Raw genomic sequence first — 24,377 nt, 5'->3', positions numbered from 1 at the left:
AAACCACGCCTATAGAGGCCCACAATTGGTCCAGAAAGCGTAAAATCAGCAATCAAAGGGGCTTGGTTCATTAGTGTTGGGATCGAGGCAGGAAGGACATGTGAGATAGTCACAGTTCTACAGCGAACAGGGCAAGATCTAACCATTTCAACTCCGTGTCCGTGTGGAATGATTGCTCTAGCCTTCCGAGAGACACATCTTATTTTTATCAAAGCGATTGGTGGGGAGAAAGAAGGAAACCCCGATTCTGCTCTCAAAGCGTCGCTGCTTCTTTATCTTTGACTAATATTGTTACTGCACTTCGTGGAGGTACCAGCAACGGGAGTTTACGTGTAGTATAGGCTAGTTCCTATCAATTCATTTTTTTCAGATAATAACCATCTATAACGCGTCTATTCATAGGCTAGCTATCTGGCACCGTATTCGAAATTACTTCTGTATACTTCTTAAAGAAATAAGACTGAAATAAATTATTCTGGAAACGGACCTACTATTTTTGCCCAGGGGGGAGAATATCACTGTATATCATCATTTCACTTCGATATTTTGGATGCACCGATGAGAGATCCAGTTTTCACAGGGACTGCCATGGCTTATCACCCTTTCCACGCTCACCGGCCGACCGACTTCTCCATGTCAGCTTTCCTAGCGGCTGCGCAGCCCTCCTTCTTCCCGACGCTCACTCTGCAACACGGGGCTCTCACTAAGCCCATGTCGGACCATCTCGTCGGAGCCGCGGAGGCAGGGCTCCACCCGGCTCTCAGCCACCACCATCAGGCGGCTCATTTCCGCAGCTTGAAGAGCCTGGAGCCCGAGGAAGAGGTGGAGGACGACCCTAAAGTCACACTGGAGGCCAAGGATCTATGGGACCAGTTTCACAAAATAGGAACAGAGATGGTTATTACCAAATCTGGAAGGTGAGAGTGCGCTCTGACAATTATTGCCAGCGAAGCTGACTACAGCGTCATGGTTATTCTCTGTCCATCAGTGGCGATTTTAGCGTGTATATCTTGGTGGGACAAACATTGTCCATACTGTATAGGCTTTGTGTTCAGATGTGCATTGTGTTCAGATTTATTCTGTAACGCTACAACAAGATTATGGCGAAAGCAAAGAGGGTACGAAAGAAGTAGCTACATTTAGGATTATAGGTAATAGTCCAGGCCCTGCTAGGCTAGACTGGCTCGATGTGATTGTGTTTTTCATTGTATTCTATTGCATGTTCTTTAATTTATAAGCCTAGTTTATCATCGAAATAAGTTAATTATTATTAGTTATACAATCAGAGTTTTCTTTATCATTGTGACCTGACTTGATAGCATTTTATTTAGTTTCGATGGTACGATTATAATGAAGTTATTATCAAGTTTGGAGCGTCTTTGACAGTAAAGGATATTTGACTAATTTTGAAAATGTAGAATTTAGTTTAGGCTAGTAGTCTTGCCAGAGAGGAAAAAAACTCCCCTGGCTTTAGTCAGTAAAACGAGAATAGCATATGGATCAAACTGCATTCTGTCATGACAGTTGAGCTTCTGGATTTTGTAAACAGACTGTCAGACTTGAAAAAAGAGGATTGTGATTTAACCTGATAGTGTCATATCATAAATATATTTCACTCGGCTGATTGCAGACGAATTTCTAAATATTATAATTAACAATAGAAAATAAATACAAAGTACTTTTAAGTAGGCTATTAGGACCTACACCTGATTCGTTTCATTTCCTACAACTATCATGGTATTTGCAAAGTTGCATGTACATAATTCGATGGAATGCTTTTATTATGAATGACAGTTCTGTCAATGAATATTACTTTATAATTTGCCTCGATCGATGATTTGGTGTTGCATTTTCCTGGACACGAAGGAGAGAGAGAGAGAGAGCAAGTCGCCTATTGACGTGTTATTACAATGTTATTGCCAGATTCATGGGTCTTGTCTGACAACATTAAATGTCATATTTGCATGAATAATCCTACATGGAGTTAATTCCACGCATATTTGTCTGTCTTCCAGGAGAATGTTTCCTCCGTTTAAAGTCAGAATAAATGGTCTTGATAAAAAAGCCAAGTATATTCTATTGATGGATATAGTCGCTGCCGACGACTGCCGCTACAAGTTCCACAATTCTCGCTGGATGGTAGCGGGGAAGGCCGACCCGGAGATGCCCAAAAGAATGTACATTCACCCGGATAGCCCAGCTACGGGAGAGCAGTGGATGGCCAAGCCGGTTGCTTTTCATAAACTGAAGCTGACCAACAATATCTCGGACAAGCATGGATTTGTAAGTACTGTATGTTGACTTTTATTTACATTTAAACACGCAATTGTATTTGTGATTAATAATAATACTTGACACACATTTTATACAGCATATGTTTTAGGTTCTGGAGTAATACAGTGTATTTAAAAGACAGATACTGTTGGATTTTTTGAGCGAGATATTTCTATATTTCTTGGATACTCTTATTCTATTTGCAACATTATTTTAGTAGGCCTAACGTATTGGCACAGCATGTTCCCCATTAGTTTTGCCACGCTGTTGCCACTGTCGACATGCAGGAAGGACATGCCCCCACTGTTCAATGTCGACATAGGCCTGTTTCCAAATATGATCTCCCAATATATTATTGTCTAAAGCTTCATAAAAGTAGACTATACATCTAATATCACGAATGCTCTTGTTGTTGGTAGATATAGTAGGTTAATAATGTAACGCATTTACACATTTATAAAACGAGGTTTTACACGATTGAGGAAGAGGATTGAAATCACGATTCAAGTATTAGATGTGCTATTTTTTTTAATCATATAAGCGAAGGGGGAATTCTTGAGAAATGGGGATTATGAGAGTCAGAAATCGGGTCAAGGAAACTGGGCAGAGTGGAAATCGGCTTGGATCGGGCGAGCCTCTGTGGAGTCCTTTGACGTAGATTTGATTGCTTTATTCTGACCTAGCCTCACTGTCTTGAGCCAGCTTGAGCAGCGTGGAATAAAAACAATGTGTGGATGTAGCCTGTACTCGAACTCGAAGGCCGATCATGTTTCGCCGTTGGTCCCTGAAGTGCTGTTTGTAGCCTACTGTAAAAAATAAACCGCGGAGAAGAGGAAAATGATGGATGCTTCAGAAAGTCGTCTAGAGAGAAGCTGCAGTGTTACAGCGTGTGTTTGTTCAATGCTCATAAACCTATGTGCAAACAAACCGACTGTAAACAAATTGAACATTTACATGCCAGACGCATCCAGGCGTTTTTGCAAAATTTTTCAGACAGTGTTTTAATAGATCTAGGCCTACGTTTTACCATAGGCTATCCAACCTGTATCTTTAATTATCCAGTCAGTGTGTATAGGCCTACGTGTTGTAGTAGTTAATGAATGTATAGAATATACATGTGTTATAAATATTATCAGATACCCAGTAGGTTAGCCAGCATATATGATAATGCCAATATTACATGAATGTTTATCTTTAGTATTGTTTTCTATCGCGATCTGTGTTGACCAAAGGTGTGTTCTCTTGCATTCTAAGAATATGCAGTAGGACCAATTCTGAATAGACCTACTTATTGTTATGAATAATAATCTTTATAAGAAATAATAATAACATATATTAATTTAATGTGATGTACATGATTGTATTGTATTAATCACGTATGGGCCTAAGAGTGACTTTGAGATAGGCCTAGCATCAGATGGTGTCGATGAAATTATAATAATTCTTTTTTTCCCTTCCCTCCACAGACGATTCTTAATTCCATGCACAAATACCAGCCCAGGTTTCATATCGTGAGGGCCAACGACATCCTGAAGCTCCCCTACAGCACGTTTAGGACATACGTGTTCCCAGAGACAGACTTCATCGCTGTCACAGCTTATCAAAATGACAAGGTAAGCAATACAGTAGCCTGTACAATACAGTACAATAAAGTGGAATTTAACACAGGCTACATTAATGTTAGAGACCATGAAATAACCTCGCCATAAGAGGTTGGGCCTATATTCACATAAATGTCACGATTTTCTATCAGCAAAAGGTTAATCTGAGGTTCAATTTTGTTTTGTTTGTTTTCATGCTGTGAAAAATTGGCTCATTTGTGGAATTCGATGGCCTCACTCGTTTGTACAATCTTGTTGCATTTAATGATCTTTGTTGACGAATTTAGTCCGACTTTTTACAGTGAAACCGTTTCTGCAGGGTTTTTAATCTGTAGGACTAAATGCACCTGCCCAATCAAACCGCATGTTGGTCGTCATTGTCAAATGTTATGGTTAACCTTACGTAACCAGTTTAGCCTACAATTGCAGGCATATATTTGACTAGTAAAATACGGATTTGAAAAAGTTTGCTTGCTGTTGTCTTTCCGTCTATGGGCTATGGACGATTTGTTGCTGTTGATTAAAGGCTACAATTCCATTCAAATCTAATTAGATGGCGCATCTTTGGACACTGACACCATTTGGTTAAAGACGGATTTCTCATGGTTCTTCAGGGTGTCAGTAATTCCTAGATTTGATGTATTGAGTATTTATTTTAGTTGCAGTCTAATATTATCTAGCTCCCTGCGACCCCCTCTCTTCTCCCCCTCCTTGAGTCTAATTGGCGTCCGTGTCAGAGGGGCCTGTGGTGGTCTTGTTGCTATCGTAAAGTTTATGGCAAAAAGTCACAATCGATTAGAAGGCACTAGCCTCGCCAGTTTGTCCACGAGCTACACAGTCTCKGAGGCTGCCTGCGCAATCAAAGCGTGACAGACGGGGAACTGCGACTCCGTGATTGGTCGATTCGCGAATTCCTCAAGAGTTCCATACAAGGTGAGGAGGGGGGAAACAGGACAAACCAAGCAGCGTGCACAGCCGTTCCAGTGATGGGGGTGGCTCCAAAGCCCATGCAGTATTTGTTCCATACAAGCCTTGCATGAAGTAGCAATGATCCAAACCACATAATTAATTATGGATAAGATAGTCAGTTATCTGTTCAAGTCGCCCCCACTCAGCTCTCCCCCTCTCTCACTCTCCGAAAAAAATGGATGGAGAAACAATGTTTCTCATGGGGGTCGTGAGAATAACGCCTCGTCATTAAACCACCATTAATAATGCAACATCTACCGGGGCTTCCTTTCAACAGAGTGAGTTCTGTTCGGTGTGTTTAACGGGACACTATGTGTGTGGGAGAAATATATCAGAATAAATAATGTTGAGAAAAACACGTGACCCTATATATAGGTCAATTCATTATTAGGCCTGGGCCTATAGGCCGAGTTAAGGCCTACTACTACTACTACTAGTAGTTAATTCTAACTTCTTGGTTAGGCCTATTTTTCATTGTTTATCTTGTTTACACCCAGCACTGTTTAATATATTTTCTCCATTTCCTGTCCACAGATAACACAGCTGAAGATTGATAATAACCCTTTTGCCAAAGGATTCAGAGACACCGGAAATGGAAGACGAGAGAAAAGGTAAGCTTAGGCTATGTCGATTCGCCCATCACATCGTGTAGTCTAGCCTACTTCTATATAAATTATATTGATCATAATACGATCATAAGCATAGGACATATGTTATGCATGTTTTAACCATGCCCCAACGTTATTCCATTTAATCTGTTTATTAGTTAACAAAATAAAAATGACAAAATGCATGCTATTCTCAATTCTGATGTAGGCTTATCATTGAATGTAGGTCGGCCTAATGCTTGCATCATGTCATGTTAATGGTGTATGGATGCCTTACTTGAATACATGTACCCACTATTATTAAAAGGGAACCGTTCAACTCTAGGAAACAGTTGACCCTTCCCTCCCTGCGGATGTATGAAGACCAATGCAAAGCAGACCGAGACGGGGGCGACTCTGATGCCTCCTCTAGCGAACCAACAACTGGCCGAGAAAGTGCGCACTCCCCAACCGGACCTGGATCCAGCCCGCTTAGGTTCAGTCGAATCAGCCGAGGTAAATTATATTCAACCTAAATCTCAGTTCGTTTGATAGGCTTAAACATAATAGTGCAATTGTGTCCAATGGCATTTAGACTTATGGTGGCTGAACTATGTAGGCTATAGGCCAAATCCTCTAGTAATTTAGCCTATTTGAGAGAATAGGCTTTAGGCCTATACCCAATAGTGTACGGTTTGTGAAACTTCATTTCATTTATTATGTCAAAGTATTAGATTTGTGCAACACAAAAAGCAATTTACCAAGAACACACAGAGTAATAGTACATTTTCTAATTACAAAATGTACTTTGATCGTTTTCAGCAGCTCATGTTCTTTAGATTTACAGTGTTCTTTCGTGACAGGCTATTTGTTCAACTCACTTATTATTGAAATATTAAATAACAGTTGTAATGCATAGACTTAATCAGTCTATTTGACCATCGAAAAACACTAACTTTTGACTGCTCAACTTTCGAGTCATAACTGAAGTCTATTTACTCTTGGGTAAAAATACAACACAAAAGCCACATGTTAATGCTCGGAGTAAGCCTCTTGGGCTGACATGTAGGAAGGAAACGGTTAGACAGGGCATGTTAACACTAAATCATGACTGTACACTTAAAATAATCACTTACACAGTGCGTGTGTGTGTGCTTGTGAATGTTGTAACCACTGCCGTTTCAACTGCTATTTTACTTTCCATTATTAATCATATATTTGTATTTATTTAAGTCTGAGCATGGCATGGAATTTTGTCAGTTATTTTACATTTAGGCCCACCAACATACAGCTAATTCTGACTACAACTTTTTTTTTTATAACAGATGATAAAACCTGTACTGACAGTGAGCAAGAACTTGATCATCAGGACGATCGTTGTACCGCATCGAACAGCCCTGGACCCGAGCCGCCCTCTCCCTTCAGCCCGAGGTGCGAGGACCGGGTGAAGGATAAGCCGAGTCTGGACAAGAAAGACGACTATCCGTGCTCAAGGAAGCCGAGTGACTCCATATTCAGGAACCTTGAGAAAGGAGACAAAACGGAGAACAGGCACAGGAAAGACACTACAGATTCGTCAAAAAAGAACACCACAGACAGCGGCGGGATAAGCGCAAGCAAGGAAAGTTTCTCCCCGCTCATGGTTCAAACAGAGAGCCCATCACACTTTAGCGCGAGCCACCTGCAGAGTCTGGCCCTGTCTGGCTTGCACAGCCAGCAGTTTTTTAATCCCATGAACGCCGGACAAATGCTATTTCACCCTGGACAGTTCGCTATGGGCCCAGGAGCGTTTTCTGCCATGAGCATGGGACATCTATTGGCGTCGGTATCTGGAGCAAGTGGTATGGAAAACGGCAGCCTCTCCGCCCAGGGCACGGGGGGCACCCCGAACCCTTTCCCCTTCCATCTGTCGCAGCACATGCTCGCCTCTCAGGTAAGGGAGACTTTAATTCTACACAGCAACAAATTGTTTGTTTGAACTCGGAGATCACTTATAGGCCATTATGCTCGTTTGACTTTAGGCCTAGAATAGGCTTTGACCAATAAAATAAAATAAAATCGTATTGGTCACATACACATGGTTAGCAGATGTTATTGCGAGTATAGCGAAATGATTGTGCTCCTAGTTCCGACAGTGCAGCAATATCTAACAAGTAATCTAACAATTCCACAACAACTACCCAGAAGACACAAATCTAAGTTAAGGCACGAGTCTTACAAGTATGTCCAAACTTAGTGCCAAAAGTCCACTGTAGACGCTATGCTTTGTACCATTTAACTGGCCGGATCAGCAGGCTCTATTCTGGGCAGAACTCAATGTCTCAGTATGTTGGGTTATCAGGTCACTGCCACTAGGCCTAGGGAAGCTTGGGTCTCTTGAACGCTTATCATAGTGAGGACGCATGCTGGCAGAATAGCGACAAAAAAGGTATAGGCCTATATATATTATTATTACCATTATTTTGAACAACAGTTTTGTTAATTGTGTTTCAAAGCCGAAATGAACATGCTTTAGAAGAGCACCCATAAATCAACCACTCAGGAAATGTGTGGGTGCAAAAACGCAAGGCCTTGCTTTTATTTACCCCCCTTTGGATTGGGAATAAGCGTTCTCCTTTTTAGCCTCCAATGCGTATAGCCTTCATTATTCTTAGGGGTTCATTAACATCGGAGAAGATGACTTCCTTGTAGGTTTAATTATTGAAGTGAACTAGCTATTCAGGCCGTGCATAATTTGGTCGTTGAGCGGGTTCCCCAAGGTTCAATAGGACTAGTCATTTGAGTAGGCTACATCGTGGTCTGAATATATCACTATCACCAACACGGTCCCAGTACTAACTGCCATTTTCTCCTGTCTGATTTCAGGGCATTCCCATGCCGACCTTTGGAGGCCTGTTCCCATACCCATACAACTACATGGCTGCTGCTGCAGCCGCGGCCTCCGCCATGCCCGCRAGCACTACAGCCAGCTCYCTCTCGAGGAATCCCTTCCTCACCAGCTCCCGCCCRCGGCTCCGGTTRAARCCTTACCAGATCCCSGTGTCRATGGCCCAGAGCACAAGTCTARTCACCACCGGCCTGCCAGGCGGCCTAAACCCCYGCTCCGAYTCSTCCAAATCGGGCAGCAGGGAGACGAGTCCCGTGCCTGATATCCACAACAACAAAGCGGGGTCGAGTCATAGGACCAGCTCTCCCAAATCGATGAAGGACTCTATCAATGAGCTCCAAAACATCCAGAGACTAGTGAGCGGCCTGGAGAGCCAGAGAGAGACGTATCCCCCCAGAGACTCCCCTAACTGATCTCACTAATGGAATAATATATTCCACCACGACTTGGCTTGAAAATCAGAGGACTTTATTAAACATTTTGTACAGCACATTACGCGAGGAAATGGCAATACCGGCCTACCTTTTCTCGCGCCTGGACGGAGCAAGGAAGCAGGGAATGAAGGAGAGAGAACCCGCGTCATCACTTACTGTTACTGTGTGGGGTACGCTTTCAATATTGTAGGAAATTGAAGCATCGAAATAATATGAAAACCAAAAGTGGGCACTGAATTTTTAGGCTGCTGGCTAAAACTTGAGTACACAAAGAGGATACCATACCACAAGGAGGAAAACTTACTAAGAACATTCTTCATGTAGAACATATTGATGTTAAAAGGACAGTGGAAACGTCGTGGCATTGTTTTTAGGGACTGAAGAAAGAAAGAACTTTATCGAACTATAATCAATAGACGTGCTTTTGATTTATGATGAGAGCACTGCAACAGCATAAGTACTGAATGAACATGGGTGAGCAACCTGTAGAATGACAGGAAAACAAGCTACATCCAAAAGGTTTTCAAAACATAGGCTATTTCAAAAGGGACGGATAAAATAAACATTCCGTTAAAAATAATTGATAGAAGAAAGCTTAGGCCTATCATTTTTGCCAGAAAAAATGTTTGAACTATTTATGTAATTAAAATTAATTATGTAAATAAGCTATAAAGGAATCCAATAATATGCAATTGGTATTAATTTATTCAAAACTGTACATTGGTGTGTATATAATATTTAGAGTTTAACTCATTGCTTTTTATTCTTTTTTATTTTACATGAACGTATAGGCCTTCTGTAAATGAAAGGTATTTAGCGCTTGTTGGTTTGAACCAAAACGTCTTTACATGTAGTGCACAGGCATAGGTGATTATCTGCCTGTGACACGTGAAGGAAACAAACATGTGTGCCATGTTTATCTGCAATCTCTGTCTGCAAAAACTAATATCAGAAAAGAGAGAGAGAGATAGAAAGAGAGAGGGAGAGATAGATAGAGGGAGAGATAGAAAGAGAGAGGGAGAGATAGAAAGAGAGAGGGAGAGATAGATAGAGGGAGAGATAGAAAGAGAGAGGGAGAGATAGAAAGAGAGAGGGAGAGATAGATAGAGAGAGAAAGCTGCCTATTTGTCACATTACCTGACTATTATCTGCAGGAGAGGCAGAGATATAGAAAAACCTCAGGTCATTTCACTCCAACACAGGAGAGGATGATAACATGTATCTTTAAATGGGGCACAATGCATATCTATATATAAATATATTTAATTTGAAAGCGTATCTCGTTTATGTTGGTTGTCCGGGTAAATTCATTTTTTTGTTGAATTATCTCAAAATTTCAATTAAAAAAAACAATGTGTTAAAAAGTTTTGTTCACTCATATTTTGTATCTACTGGATACAGTTAAAGTACGTTTGAAATTCTTAAAAGTAATAATAATCATTTAAATGAATGATTAATAATGTATATAGGCTACCTATTACTAGTATTATTATGTTATAATTATAGCCGAATTATTATCTCCCAACATGAGATGAATGATGCCTCTAAATGAATGATAATATCGCCTTATAAAATAGAACTTAAAATGGTCAAAGACCTGAAAACACACACACACACACACACACACACACACACACACACACACACACACACACACACACACACACACACACACACACACACACGCGCACACACACGCACGCACACGCACACGCACACAATTTTGTGAAACATGACCTAACTAGTTCACTGAGTGTATGGCGCCCTCTGTCGGCAATATATTTGAGGATAAAATGTAAGTTTTTCAGCCCAATATTTCTCTAGCTCTTTATCAGTGATGATTGTTTAACAAATTCAAACGAAATATGTTACATTATACCATTTTTAAAAAGGCAAATCAATGTATTGTAGGTTTCTGTTCATAAGAGCAATGTAGCATGTATAACTGTCATTAGTTACAAGTCAATTTATTCTTATAATAATTAGGCCTATAGGCCCATAATTGTCATATTTTCATTGCGTTGCAGTTGAATAGAGGCACGTGAGTGATGACATGCAAGGCACTTATTTTTAAACTGAGCTACTGTTAGTGTTTCTATCAGTGTTTCCTGTAGTATTGTCTGTATTCTACTATTAATAGAATAGAATAGTAATATAGGAGTATTTATAGGAGGGCGAGACACGGAAGTTCCGCCTGCTCTCCATTTCAACCGCACATATCCTCTGCACTTTCAATGGCACTTGGCCTATAGACGCAGTTAACCGTTTGAGTGAATGAGAAAAACGGATCCCCATTTGTATGACACACACAAACACAGTAGCCTATGGTAGTCTATAGGTCTATTGAAATCAACAATAATTGACATATAAGGAGGGTTAAATGAAATATACTTTCCCATAAGAAATTAGACACTAATTAAATTTAACAGCAGTGCTCAACATGCCATAGGCCTTATAAGCATTTTGTTGACGCATTACAGAAACCGAAAGCATAACTTTCCAAAAAGTACACAAATATTGTCTTCCCACGGGCTAGTACAGATGAAAACTTCATTACTGTTTGGAAATATTTTAATCGTGAGAGAGATGCCTTGGTCGGGGAGACCTTGTCCCATATCACCGTGAAAGGGTTTTAAGCGCCACAGCACAGGCTGGGAAGTTTGGGAGGATGGGCGCTTGGACGCCTAGCCACTTTGGCAGCAGACATCCCTTTGTCCAGCAACCGGCGCCTGTCGCCTGCCTGCCGGCCACACAGCCTCCCCACACCCGCGCACAAAGGTAGGGGGAGATCCCACCAGCCACAGTTCTTCTAATTAGAGCACCCCTTCTTGTTTCTTTTCTTTTCTTTCTGCAGCCATAATCACAAAACTCTCATTCTATTATGGGGCCATTGTTGCCCACTCTGTTATCTTCAATTAACAGAGTGAGCTACTCGACCTCGCACTCTCGGATAACAAACTATTTGTCTAAAGCAATCAGTCAATGACTGATCAATAGGCTCGTTTAGTGGACTCATGGATGCGACTAATGATTGGTGACGGTTCGGGGTAAAAAGGCCAAGACTATTCACAACTTTGTTCAGTGATCAGTGTAGGCCGCTATTTTTCTATTGTTTCTACAACAGACATGAATAGAATCTCTACCAGGCCTGGTGGAACGAAATTAAATAAAATGTGCGCACGAGTTAATTAAAAGTGTGTGCATGACTCAAAAGAGCACAAGATAAGCCTGAACCGAGATAACTCCAATTCTCTTGCTCATCATTAACTTATATAATTAGGCTACAATTATTTATATGATTATTCAGCTACAGCAATTGAATATTCCGTTTTGACCACATTTTCACATGCATTCCCATGGGCATGAGAAAATGAAATTCTTCCTGATCTCAACCAACCAACCAACCAACCCAGCCAGCATGACTCATGATGAGTAAGTAGGCTACAGACTCCTTTCACTAAAATCAGGGCCAGACAATGACATGATGATGCTAATATATTTGTCCATTACAGTTGCCTTGTGTTCTGTGTGCTTATGTAGATTTCCGGATGTTTACACTTACCTGAATCTCCAAACATCTCTCAGCAAAGTGATCGTAGAGGCAGGTGTTTCGCTGATTGGATCACTGTTGCCTGACTGTGGCACAATCACAAAGGCACATTTTCCCGTAAAAAGCCGATATTTGAGCTTAAATTAGATAGCCTATAAAATAGCTTTATCAGTACAGCAAAGAAGAAATGCATTGGTTGCGTTCCCCTGCTCAGGCATTGCATGCATCAACCAAAGGTTGCGTGAGATTGCTATAACTAAACAATGTGGTTAGCTGATACTTAAAATACCTATCCGGGCGTTGTAGATCTGGCATGTGTCAGCAACGGATGGGCAAAGGAAAGCGTTCATTATCTGTTGTCTGTTCCACTGAATAGCAGATAATTAGGGGAGACCGAACAAAAAGTAACACTTTCAGTCTTTTGCTTATTTATGAAACTATTATTTGAGTTAGATTAATAATATGTTTATACAAACAACACACACATATACCATTAAATACTGTAACTACGTTTCTCCCTAGGACATGGCAGAAGCAAAATATTGTCTATTATATTGACAAGACAGTCAAGTGAACGCTATAACAATGGGAATACATGTCCTCAAAGATGGAAGGCAACAGGAGCTAATAAGAGGGCAGGCATGCGTGAACAACAGGCCATAGAGATAGATAGAGGACTCATCTTTGTATCTGTCCCATTATTGACAGCACGGACATCGCCACTGAGGCAATCTCCATTTTAAAGTAGTATATTTTCTTCTTCTTCATTGGCTGATCACTCCCAACTCAACTATCCACAATTGATAGAATCTGAATTATATTATGATAAAGAACAAGTAGCCTATTCACTTATAGCCATTGGTGATTAGTTGGTGATTATCTGGTGATTAGAAGCAAAGATTGTCTATTATATTGACAAGACAGTCAAGTGAACGCTATAACAATGGGAATACATGTCCTCAAAGATGGAAGGCAACAGMAGCTAATAAGAGGGCAGATGCATGCATGACCAGCAGGCCATAGAGGGGCGCAGCGATCTAAGGCACTGCATCCCAGTGCTAGAGGTGTCACTACAGACCCTGGTTCGATTCCAGGCTGTATCACAACCGGTCGTGATTGGGAGTCGCATAGGGTGGCACACAATTGGCCCAGCGTCTTCCAGGTTTGGCCGGGTAGGCCATCATTGTAAATATGAATTTGTTCTTAACTGACTTGCCTAGTTAAATAAAGGTTAAATAATTAAACATTAGTGGTCTGTCACACAGACAACAGAAAAGTTATTGATTAACTTGAAGAAGGACATTTAAAAAGTTTATTTTAACAAAATTATCGAGATTCCTAGCATGTGACAATCAGTGTAAGTAAGTTAACGAACTGGTAATTATCTTGGGGGCAGGAGGAGTCTATCCTGCATCCTATATGGACCGACTCTCTTCTCTGTTTACATCAATGATGTCGCTCTTGCTGCTGGTGATTCTCTGATCCACCTCTACGCAGACGACACTATTCTGTATACTTCTGGCCCTTCTTTTGACACTGTGTTAACAACCCTCCAGGCGCTGTCTCTTATACACATCTAGATGTGTATAAGAGAAAGCTCTTCAACCGATCGCTGCCTGCTCCTGCCCGCCTGTCCAACATCACTACTTTGGACGGCTCTGACTTAGAATATGTGGACACCTACAAATACCTAGGTGTCTGGTTAGACTGTAAACTCTCCTTCCAGACTCACATCAAACATCTCCAATCCAAAGTRAAATCTAGAATTGGCTTCCTATTCCGCAACAAAGCATCCTTTACTCATGCTGCCAAACATACCCTTGTAAAACTGACCATCCTACCAATCCTCGACTTCGGTGATGTCATTTACAAAATAGCCTCCAAAACCCTACTCAATAAATTGGATGCAGTCTATCACAGTGCCATCCGTTTTGTCACCAAAGCCCCATATACTACCCGCCACTGCGACCTGTACACTCTCGTTGGCTGGCCCTCGCTTCATACTCGTCGCCAAACCCACTGGTTCCAGGTCATCTACAAGACCCTGCTAGGTAAAGTCCCCCCTTATCTCAGCTCGCTGGTCACCATAGCAGCACCTACCTGTAGCACGCGCTCCAGCAGGTATATCTCTCTGGTCACCCCCAAAACCAATTCTTCCTTTGGACGCCTCTCCTTCCAGTTCTCTGCTGCCAATGACTGGAACGAACTACAAAAATCTCTGAAACTGGAAACACCTATCTCCCTCACTAGCTTTAAGCACCAGCTGTCAGAGCAGCTCATAGATTACTGCACCTGTACATAACCCATCTACAATTTAGCCCAAACAACTACCTCTTTACCTACTGTATTTATTTATTAATTTATTTTGCTCCTTTGCACCCCATTATTTCTGTCTCTACTTTGCACTTTCTTCCACTGCAAACCAACCATTCCATTGTTTTTTTAGTTTTTACTTTACTTGCTGTGTTGTACTCACTTCGCCTCCATGGCCTTTTATATTTTTATTTATTTATACATATATTTGTTTGCCTTCACCTCCCTTATCTCACCTCACTTGCTCACATTGTATATAGACTTATTTTTTTTTTCACTGTATTATTGACTATATGTTTGTTTTACTCCATGTGTAACTATGTGTTGTTGTATGTGTCGAACTGCTTTGCTTTATCTTGGCCAGGTCGCAATTGTAAATGAGAACGTGTTCTCAATTTGCCTACCTGGTTAAATAAAGGTTAAATAAAAATAAATAAAAAATAAATAAAAATATCGCGCCCCATGCCTCCGCTATCTCAGAACGTGAGCTGGGTGAGAACACGGACAACCCACCACTGGAGGAGTGGAGACAGATCTCTTGGCGGAGATAACCAGCAAGGAAGCAGATATCAGCCCAGAATAGACCGTCAAGGAGGGTGGCGCGCGCACGGGCTGCTGTAACCTTCTAAATAAACATTTCCTTGGAAGCTCTCACCTGCTCTGCGTTCCGAAAAGACACTTGCCATTACCTGGATTTCAACATTCTTGGTAGTAGTTCACGCCTGCCTAAAGGTCATTTAAGTTTGTAGAGAGGAAGAAGAATTGTTTGTTGTCTCTACTAGTCAATGTTTGACAGGCACTGTTTCACAATTGAAAGGTGCCTGTCTGTCTCATTAAGTTACAGCTGTTTTATTTCTGCTTCTAGGGCTTCACAGTTGAAAAGAAAGCTATTAGGGCCCCATGGATATTGCATTTGGTTTGCACAAGGTTCATGAAATTATACCGAACCCCACAACAACGTCAAAATGGAATTGGCTATATTTTTGTCCTTTGTAGGTCCCCTGTCATTCTTACACCATTACCAGTATGTTTATTGACATCAAATATAATCACATCTTAATATAACCATAAATATCCTACACTTCATTCATTCCTACACTTCATTATTATCACCTGCATACACATAATGTGGGCTGGAACTGCCTCTGGCTCTGACTTTTTGCTTGTTCTTGCCCATCTCAGTGGACTTGCTCGAAACAGTTTTGAAGTACCAGCATTCACCACTAGATGTCACAACGACTTACTTTAAAAAAACAACAAGATTTTGGGAGAAATATCAGTATGAGATCAATTCTTTTATCTCCTAGTGAAGCGTTCTTTCGTGATATGTCACAAAAGCTGGAAAAAAAGGCAACAAAAGAAAGCAAAAATAAGTTAGCTACATGTTCTAAATATGAAGCAACATTTATGAATTCTAACACATTAGTGATMMTTCAAATGTATTCAACTTCTCCAGTACCGAGTTAAAGCCTTGAAATAAAAGAAGTGTACATCGACTTAATAATGTGTGCGTGTGCGTGTGCGTGCGCGTGCGTGTGTGTATGCATGCACCAAACAGTATGTATAGCCATACTTATTGAGATTGAGTAGGATGCCTTAAGGAGGCCCTGAGAAAAGACTATCATGAAGGCTCATTGTTAATTTACAGACAACTATCCTCGAAAAAGACAGTGGTGGAAAAAGTACTAAATTGCCATACTTTAGGAAAAGTAAAGATACTGTAGCTCAATAAAAAGTTACTCAAGTAAAAGTCACCCAGAAAATAATACTTGAGTGTAAAATAATACTTGAGTGTAAAAGTATCTGGTTTAAAATGTACTTAAGTACAGTGGTGGAAAAAGTACTAAATGTTTTAATTTGAGTAAAAGTACAAAGTAAAAATAAATGCTAAAAATAAAAAAAATCCTTATATTAAGCAAACTAGACCTTATGATTTAAATGTATTTACAGACAGACGGGCACACTCCAACAATCAGACATCATTTACAAACGCAGTACACAGATCAGAAGCAGTAAGGATGATAACGCATTATATTGATTGGTGCGTGAATTGGACCATAATTTTGTCCTGCCTCAGCATTCAAAATGTAATGAGTACTTTTTGGTGTCAGGGAAAATGTATGGGAGTAAAAAGTACATATTTTCTTTAGGAATGTAGTGGAGTAACAGTAAAAGGAGTAAAAGTTGTAAAAAAATATAAATTGTAAACTAAAGTACAGATACCCCAAAAAACTACTTAAGTAGTACTTTAAAGTACTAAAAGGATGTGTATAAACTAAAATATTACAATATGAAAACCAGTAAATCAATGATAAACCAAACAATATTATAAATGAGCTCTTGAACCCAAGAATGTGTCCCAAATGGCACCCTATTCCCTACATTGTGACTATGGGCCATGGTCAAAAGAAGTGCACTTTATAGGAAATAGGGTGCCATTTGGCACACAGACAACTCTCAGACACATGCTCCATGCATCCTGTAGGACCTGTAGAGTATACAGAGTAGACGTCCAAAGTATCTTTTGATCTCCGGGGTCCTTGAGGACATGTTTAAGAAGACATAAAACACTGCAGAAGAGCGGTGAGGGATTTTCAGATCTGACCCGGGAGAAATCATTTGCTCCTAGCACGCAGCACCCCTGGTCCTGACACAGAGATTAACATAGCAGATTAATTTAGACTAACAGAGTTTGTCATGATGAACGGAGTGCAGGGCCTAGCCGGMGCCTGAGACTAAACCATCCAGCTCTTCTAAAAACATACAATCCTCTCACACAACCTCGGGTTAAGCACAGCGAGAAACAGTCACAACGGCTGACAGGGAGATAGTGCACATACAGACATKYYGCTTGATTCAATCATATTCATGCTAGCCGACACCTGCATAGCTGGTGTTTTGATGTGTTAGAGGTAGAACCGCGTTCGAACTGTCAAATCCACAAGTGTCTCTCATAGCTATCGCGGACATTGGCTGCACGGTCACATTAAATACACTCTTAGAAAAAAAGGTGCTATCTAGTACCTAAAATGATTCTTCGGCTGTTCCCATCCCATTTGAAAACCCTTTGAAGAACCCTTTTTGGTTCCAGGTAAAACCCTTTTGGGTTCCATGTAGAACCGTTTCCCCAGAGGGAAAAAGTACCCAATTGTCATACTTAACTACAAGTAAATATACCTTAATAGAAAATTACTTAAGTAAAAGTGAAAATCAACCAGGAAAATACTGCTTGAGTAAAAGTCTAAAAGTATTTGGTTTTAAATATACTTAAGCATAAAAAATAAATGTAATTGTTAAAATATACTTAAGTATCAAAAGTAAAAGTATTAATAATTTCTAATTCCTTATATTAAGCAAATGTATGGACAGTCAGGGGTACATTCCAACACTCAGACATAATTTACAGATAGTCAGGGACACACTCCAACACTCAGTCATCATTTACAGATAGTCAGGGGCACACTCCAACACTCGGTCATCATTTACAGATAGTCAGGGGCACACTCCAACACTCAGACATCATTTACCTCATTTACAGATAGCCAGGGCACCTCCAACACTCAGACTCTATTACAGTAAGCCAGGGGCACACTCAACACTCAGACCTCATTTACAGATAGCCAGGGGCACACTCCAACACTCAGACATCATTTACAGATAGCCAGGGGAACTCCAACACTCAGACATCATTTACAGATAGCCAGGGGCACACTCCAACACTCAGACTCATTTACAGATAGCCAGGGGCACACTCCAACACTCAGACCTCATTTACAGATAGCCAGGGCACACTCCAACACTCAGACCTCATTTACAGATAGCAGGGGCACACTCCACCTCAGACTCATATGTACATCCACATAGACTTCAAGGGGCTCACAGACCAACACTCCAACACTCAGACTCATTCAGATAGCCAGGGGCACACTCCAACACTCAGACTCATTTACAGATAGCCAGAGGGCACACTCCAACACTCAGACCTCATTTACAGATAGCCAGGGGCACACTCCAACACTCAGACCTCATTTACAGATAGCCAGGGGCACACTCCAACACTCAGACCTCATTTACAGATAGCCAGGGGCACACTCCAACACTCAGACCTCATTTACAGATAGCCAGGGGCACACTCCAACACTCAGACTCATTTACAGATAGCCAGGGGTCAGCACAATCATTAAAATCATACCAGCTATAGCAGGCCGCCATGTCAATAACAGAAGCTCTAGCCGAGGGAGGCGACGACTGCTCAATCACTGTGAGAGAGGCGATGCATGACTATCAGAGGCGAGCTCAACAGCAGTGGTGTCTATTCCGCACTATCCTGACAAAGCTCTCGACGAACGCTTCATGTCTAGACTTAAGCCAGAGTACACACATCACTATAACACTCCTGAGACTCTACAGTCTTTAAAGTAGCCAGGAGCGGCAACAACTCCAAAACAACTTTTCCAAACACTTACACTACTACACTAGCCTAGGCGTGGCACACTACGACAACACACAGTCGATCCCATTCTGACAGACTAGCCAGGGTGTGCACACTTCACAATACCAACGTCATGAACCTACGCTAATATATCTGAAGAGCGAGGGCACGATCTCTACGAACAATCAACCTCACTTTACGATAAAGCCCACGGAGACTAGCACTTCAAACAACTGCCGACAACTCCTCACATTTCACAGACATTACGCAGCGGGCGAGTACTCCAACTACGTCCGCAACTTACTTCCTGTAACCTGATGAAGACACAGAGTGCTATCCCATCCAACATCTGACGTGCCAAGAAACCTTTCATTTACAGAGATGACACGAGAGCACACGTACCATCACCTCACAAGTAACCTCATGACCACCAATAGATCCCAAAGGAGCCAACTACTGGCCAACACTCAAGACTATCATTTTCTCCAAACTACGGCAGAGAGGCAATTCACTTCCTAACTACACTTCAAGCACTACTCACATTTACAGTATAAGCCAGGCGGCACACTAACTAATCACAACAGACACATCAACCAAATTATACACAGGAATAGCACATTGCGGGCAGCTACTACTCAATACCATCTCGAGATCCTCAAGTCTTACTTACAGTACTCAGGGCACACTCCAACACTAAGCAGATCACTATCATATTACAAAAAAGCAGAGCGAGCTATCACTCCAACACTACAGACCCACAGTTTACTCAGGACCTAGACGCGTCAGCACACTACAACACACCATCTAGAACCTCATTTATCATAAATATATTCAAAATGGGCTGAAACAATTCACTACACCCTCAGTGTACATCTTCTATTAACATTGATAGTCTCTAGGGTGTCTTAGAAACATCATCTACACATCAAGAGCCACATCATTTACAGATGCCAGGGGGCACACTCCAACACTCAACCTCATTACAGATGCGCGGACACTCCAAACACTCAGACCTCATTTACAATAGCCAGAGGCACACTTCCACCAGCATCTTACATGGACTCAACCAGGGTTGACCCTCTTTTATAACAAGATCCCCAGGCGGTCAGACCGACCGCAACACTCAATGAGCCTTACAATATATATCAGAATAGCCATGGCACATCATAACTACATTCTCGAGCTCAAAGAAGAGCACTCAACTTTAACATCATTCAATGCCAGAGGGCACACTCTCAACCGGTACACAGACCATCACCTTACAAGCAGATAACGACCAAGCTGACGACAGCTCCCATTTATACAGCTCAGACACTGCGAAGGTATAATATCTAGGATACCTCATGGGCACAACTCCATATACATGCATCAGATTCACTACATTAGACATAATTAAAACATCAGCTGCGGCACGACTCCATACACAACATCAAGCACTGCATTCGATTTTGTGAACAACAGTATGACACGAGCACAACATCTAACTACTCTTCAGACCTATCATATAGATAAGCAGGGCAACTCCAACACTCAGCATCATTTACAGATACCAGGGCAACTCCAAACACTCAGACATCATTTACAGATAGCCAGGGGACACTCCAACACTCAGACCCATTTACAGATACAGGGCACACTCCAACACTACAATCATTTACAGATAGCCAGGGGCACACTCCAACACTCAGACCTCATTTACAATAGCCAGGGCACACTCCAAACATCAGACCTCATTTACAGATAGGCCAGGGCACACTCCAACACTCAGACATCATTTACAGATAGCCAGGGGCACACTCCAACACTCAGACGTCATTTACAGACATTCAGGGGCACACTCCAACACTCAGTCATCATTTACAGATAGTCAGGGGCACACTACAACACTCAGTCATCATTTACAGATAACCAGGGGCACACTCCAACACTCAGACATCATTTACAGATAGTCAGGGGCACACTCCAACACTCAGTCATCATTTACAGATAGCCAGGGGCACACTCCAACACTCAGACATCATTTACAGATAGTCAGGGGCACACTCCAACACTCAGTCATCATTTACAAACTAAGCATTTGTGTTTAGTGAGTCCTCCAGATCAGAGGCAGRTGGGATGACCCAGGATGTTCTCTTGATAAGTGTGTGAATTGGACCATTTTCCTGTCCCGCTAAGCATTCAAAATGTAACGAGTACTTTTGGGTGTCAGGTAGTAAAAAGTACATACATTTCTTTAGGAATGTAGTAAAGTAAAAATAAATAGTTAAGTACAGATACCTCAAAAAACGACTTAAGAAGTACTTTTAAGTATTTTTACTAAAGTACTTTACACCATTGCCTTTTTTCCAAAAGTGTTGGAATCCCTTGCAGCTGTGTTTACAAGTTCGAACACTGGAATGTGTGATATAATCTAGGCCTACACCTTGATTAGGCTGATAGAAATCCTCAATATTTTGTTGAATGATTTTCAATTTCAGCACCATTATTTCTATATTGCCTTGGCCTAAACTTTCTCGTTCTGAACTTCTAACGCGATTGGGACGGGTGTGGCTTCGTGACAATCACAAGAGCAGCTGCTCATCGATGTGACAGCTCCAACGCAGTTACACCTCCGACACCGCCAAAACATCAGCTATGCAGGTGTCAGCTATCGCCGGTTAACGCTTGATCTGATTGGATCTAGGCCACAGACAGACAGACAGACAGACAGACAGACAGACAGACAGACAGACAGACAGACAGACAGACAGACAGACAGACAGACAGACAGATGTGTAAAACCTATTTGTTCACTGGGTCATACATACACATATGCACACATTTCTATTCAAAAGCTTGCATTCAGTCATGCACTTACATGTACCCTCACAACACATCATCCCTGCACGCTGATGGGGAATTGATGTCATCAGTAGGCTTACGTCCCATGTTGCTTCCTAATTGTCTAGTTTCGGTCTCCTATAGTCCTGGTGTTTCTGTCTCCTATAGACCTGGTGTTTCTGTCTCCTAAACGTATCGCCGCTGTATTCTGTGACCTCCTATAACGTCCTGGTGTTTCTGTATCCTATATACTAGTCCGTCTTTCTCGTCTCTATAGGTCCTGGTGTTTCTGTCTCCTATAATCCTGGTGATTTTCTGCTCCTACTAGTCCTGGTGTTTTTGTCTCCTATAAGATCTGGTGTTTTCTGTCATCCTAAAGTCCTGGTGATTCCTGTCTCCTATAGTCCTGGTGTTTTCTGTCTCCTATAGTCCTGGTGTTTCTGTCTCCTAATACCGTCTCGGTGTTTCTGTCCTCCTTTTCGCTCCGTCTTTCTGTCTCCTATAGTCCTGGTGTTTCTGTCTCCTATAGTCCTGGTCTTTCTGTCTCCTATAGTCCTGGTCTTTTTTTTCTGTCCTCTCTATAGTCCTGGTGTTTCTGTCTCCTATAGTCCTGGTGTTTTCTGTCTCCTATAGTCCTGGTCTTTCTGTCTCCTATAGTCCTGGTTTCTGTCTCTATAGTCCTGGTGTTTCTGTCTCCTATAGTCCTGTCTTCTGTCTTGTCCTGGCTTATGTCTGTTTCTGTCGCTATATCTGGTGATCTGTCCTATAGTCCCTGGTGTAATCTGGGTCTCCTATAGACCTGGTGTTTCTGTCTCCTATAGGTCCTCGGTGTTTCTGTGTTTCTACTACTCTCAATGCTTCTCTTTCCTTGAGAACAAAGGCTGAGTACTAGGGAAGTCTTTTGAAATACATTTTAGACTGACCACTTACAAGTCAGTGCTACCCAATAATAGGAGGGAAAAACTAAGTGTTGAATGACAAATGGCCTCCTTATTCCATATATAGAGAGCAACACAAAGACGAGGGTTAGGAAAGTAGTCCCATCATCCAAAGCCTCACCAGAACAACCCAATATTCAGTTACTATACTCAAAGAAACGCAGGGTGTGTCCAATCACACCCTATTCCTATATACCCCCATAGGATGACAATGCCCTATCCGCAGGACACGAGTGGAACTGAATGGTTTGATGAGCATGAAAACGATGTCAACCATATGCTTATGGCCGCTCAGTACCACAAGATCTCAACCCAATTGAACACTGGAGCAACGCTGACACAGCGATTTCCACCACCATCAACAAAACACACCAAATTATGACGTTTATCTTGGAAGAATGGTGTCGCATCCCTCCAATAGAGTTCCAGACACTTGTAGAATCTTTGTCAGGTGCATTGAATCTGTTCTGGCTGTGGTGACCCAACGCTGGCAAGGAAGGTGACAAGATGACAAGGAAGATGTTGTGTTTTAAAAAGAGACACAGGAAGGGGCCATCAAGTTAAGGACGATTCTGGGATGCTGGAGTCTCCCTGGAGGTCCAAGCACGCAACCACACACCACACAACACCACACAACACACACACACACACACACACACACACACACACACACACACACACCACACACAACACCACACCACACACACACACACCAGAGTGTGGAGCAGGACTAGCCCCACGGCTTTTGTAATGTCGGACGGCCAAACTAGGTCCCATGTCTCCCCTTTGGGGATCAAAGAGCAGTGGACAGGAAGAGGTGACTGTGTGTGATTGTGTTTGTGTGTGTGTCACAGTGTGTCACAGTGTGTGTGTTGTGTAAGTAAGTGTGTGTGTGTTGTGGTTGTGAGACTGTGGGGCTTGCTTGACCATATCCTGAACCACACAGCACATGATGCCTACATACCGAGCGAGAGAGGAGAGAGCTACTAAACTGGACTAAACACACCAATTAACCCTGACACTAATGTCTCGTTGCACTGCTATGAACTGAACGCTAATTGTCCAAACCCCATTTCACTTCAAAGCTTGAAGGGCTTATCTCAGAAGAATAGAGTGCATTACTTTTCTAATTTACGCTAGCGACGGATCTTACGATGGTTATGGTGATGTAATGGAGTACTGATGGCAATACCACCAAATAAACATGAGAATGGTTTTACAGAGAACAGAGACATGTGCAGTAGTGCTTGTTTGTATTGTGGATAAAGAAAATACAATTATATGAGTGGTTCTGTGGTTAAATTGAGACCCCTGACCTCTTACTTTTTATCTCGCAGCTTAGACGTAGGCCTCTTTACACTTCACAGTGTAACTAAAATCAGCTTCAATAGTTACATGATCAGTCTGCTCATTGGGTTCACGATCAACAATGAGTATCTACAACTAGAACTAGCAAGGGATTGCAAGTAACAGGCTACCAATATATCCAATATTCTGTTTCCCTACACAGATTGGCCATGATCAGAGCCATATATTTATTATTATAAACCGGGAGGTTCGAGCCCTGAATGA

General features: G+C 41.7%; 1 protein-coding gene and 2 long non-coding RNA genes across 6 annotated transcripts; 1 reads left to right on the top strand and 2 right to left on the bottom strand.

Annotated features, from left to right (window-relative positions):
• The first annotated feature begins 71 nt into the window (after positions 1-71).
• LOC111982851 (T-box transcription factor TBX2b) lies at positions 72-9,201 on the top strand. Of its 4 annotated transcripts, none has more exons than XM_024014492.2 (7): positions 72-917; positions 2,016-2,283; positions 3,741-3,887; positions 5,379-5,455; positions 5,778-5,947; positions 6,757-7,364; positions 8,297-9,201. In XM_024014492.2, the coding sequence occupies exons 1-7, from the start codon at positions 559-561 to the stop codon at positions 8,729-8,731; spliced, it is 2,064 nt and encodes a 687-aa protein (XP_023870260.1). In that variant the 5' UTR covers positions 72-558; the 3' UTR covers positions 8,732-9,201. The 4 variants fall into 4 exon arrangements, with proteins under 4 accessions (XP_023870260.1, XP_023870257.1, XP_023870259.1 ...); XM_024014489.2 differs by having other exon boundaries at positions 5,760-5,947; XM_024014491.2 differs by having other exon boundaries at positions 2,016-2,292.
• An 8,801-nt stretch (positions 9,202-18,002) lies between these two features.
• Positions 18,003-18,415, bottom strand: LOC139022759 (uncharacterized). The gene is made up of 3 exons (XR_011473798.1): positions 18,287-18,415; positions 18,190-18,246; positions 18,003-18,142 (listed from the first exon to the last, which is right to left on the bottom strand). It is a non-coding gene; the product is annotated as an uncharacterized lncRNA (long non-coding RNA).
• A 2,195-nt stretch (positions 18,416-20,610) lies between these two features.
• LOC139022758 (uncharacterized) lies at positions 20,611-21,016 on the bottom strand. The gene is made up of 3 exons (XR_011473797.1): positions 20,927-21,016; positions 20,770-20,843; positions 20,611-20,654 (listed from the first exon to the last, which is right to left on the bottom strand). It is a non-coding gene; the product is annotated as an uncharacterized lncRNA (long non-coding RNA).
• Between the last annotated feature and the right edge of the window lie 3,361 nt (positions 21,017-24,377).

The sequence above is a fragment of the Salvelinus sp. IW2-2015 genome, linkage group LG22, assembly GCF_002910315.2.
Source record: "Salvelinus sp. IW2-2015 linkage group LG22, ASM291031v2, whole genome shotgun sequence".
In the NCBI taxonomy this organism is placed as follows: Eukaryota; Metazoa; Chordata; class Actinopteri; order Salmoniformes; family Salmonidae; genus Salvelinus; species Salvelinus sp. IW2-2015.
The sequence above is the reverse complement of the archived record's forward strand: the minus strand, read 5'-3'. Positions and strand labels throughout refer to the sequence as shown.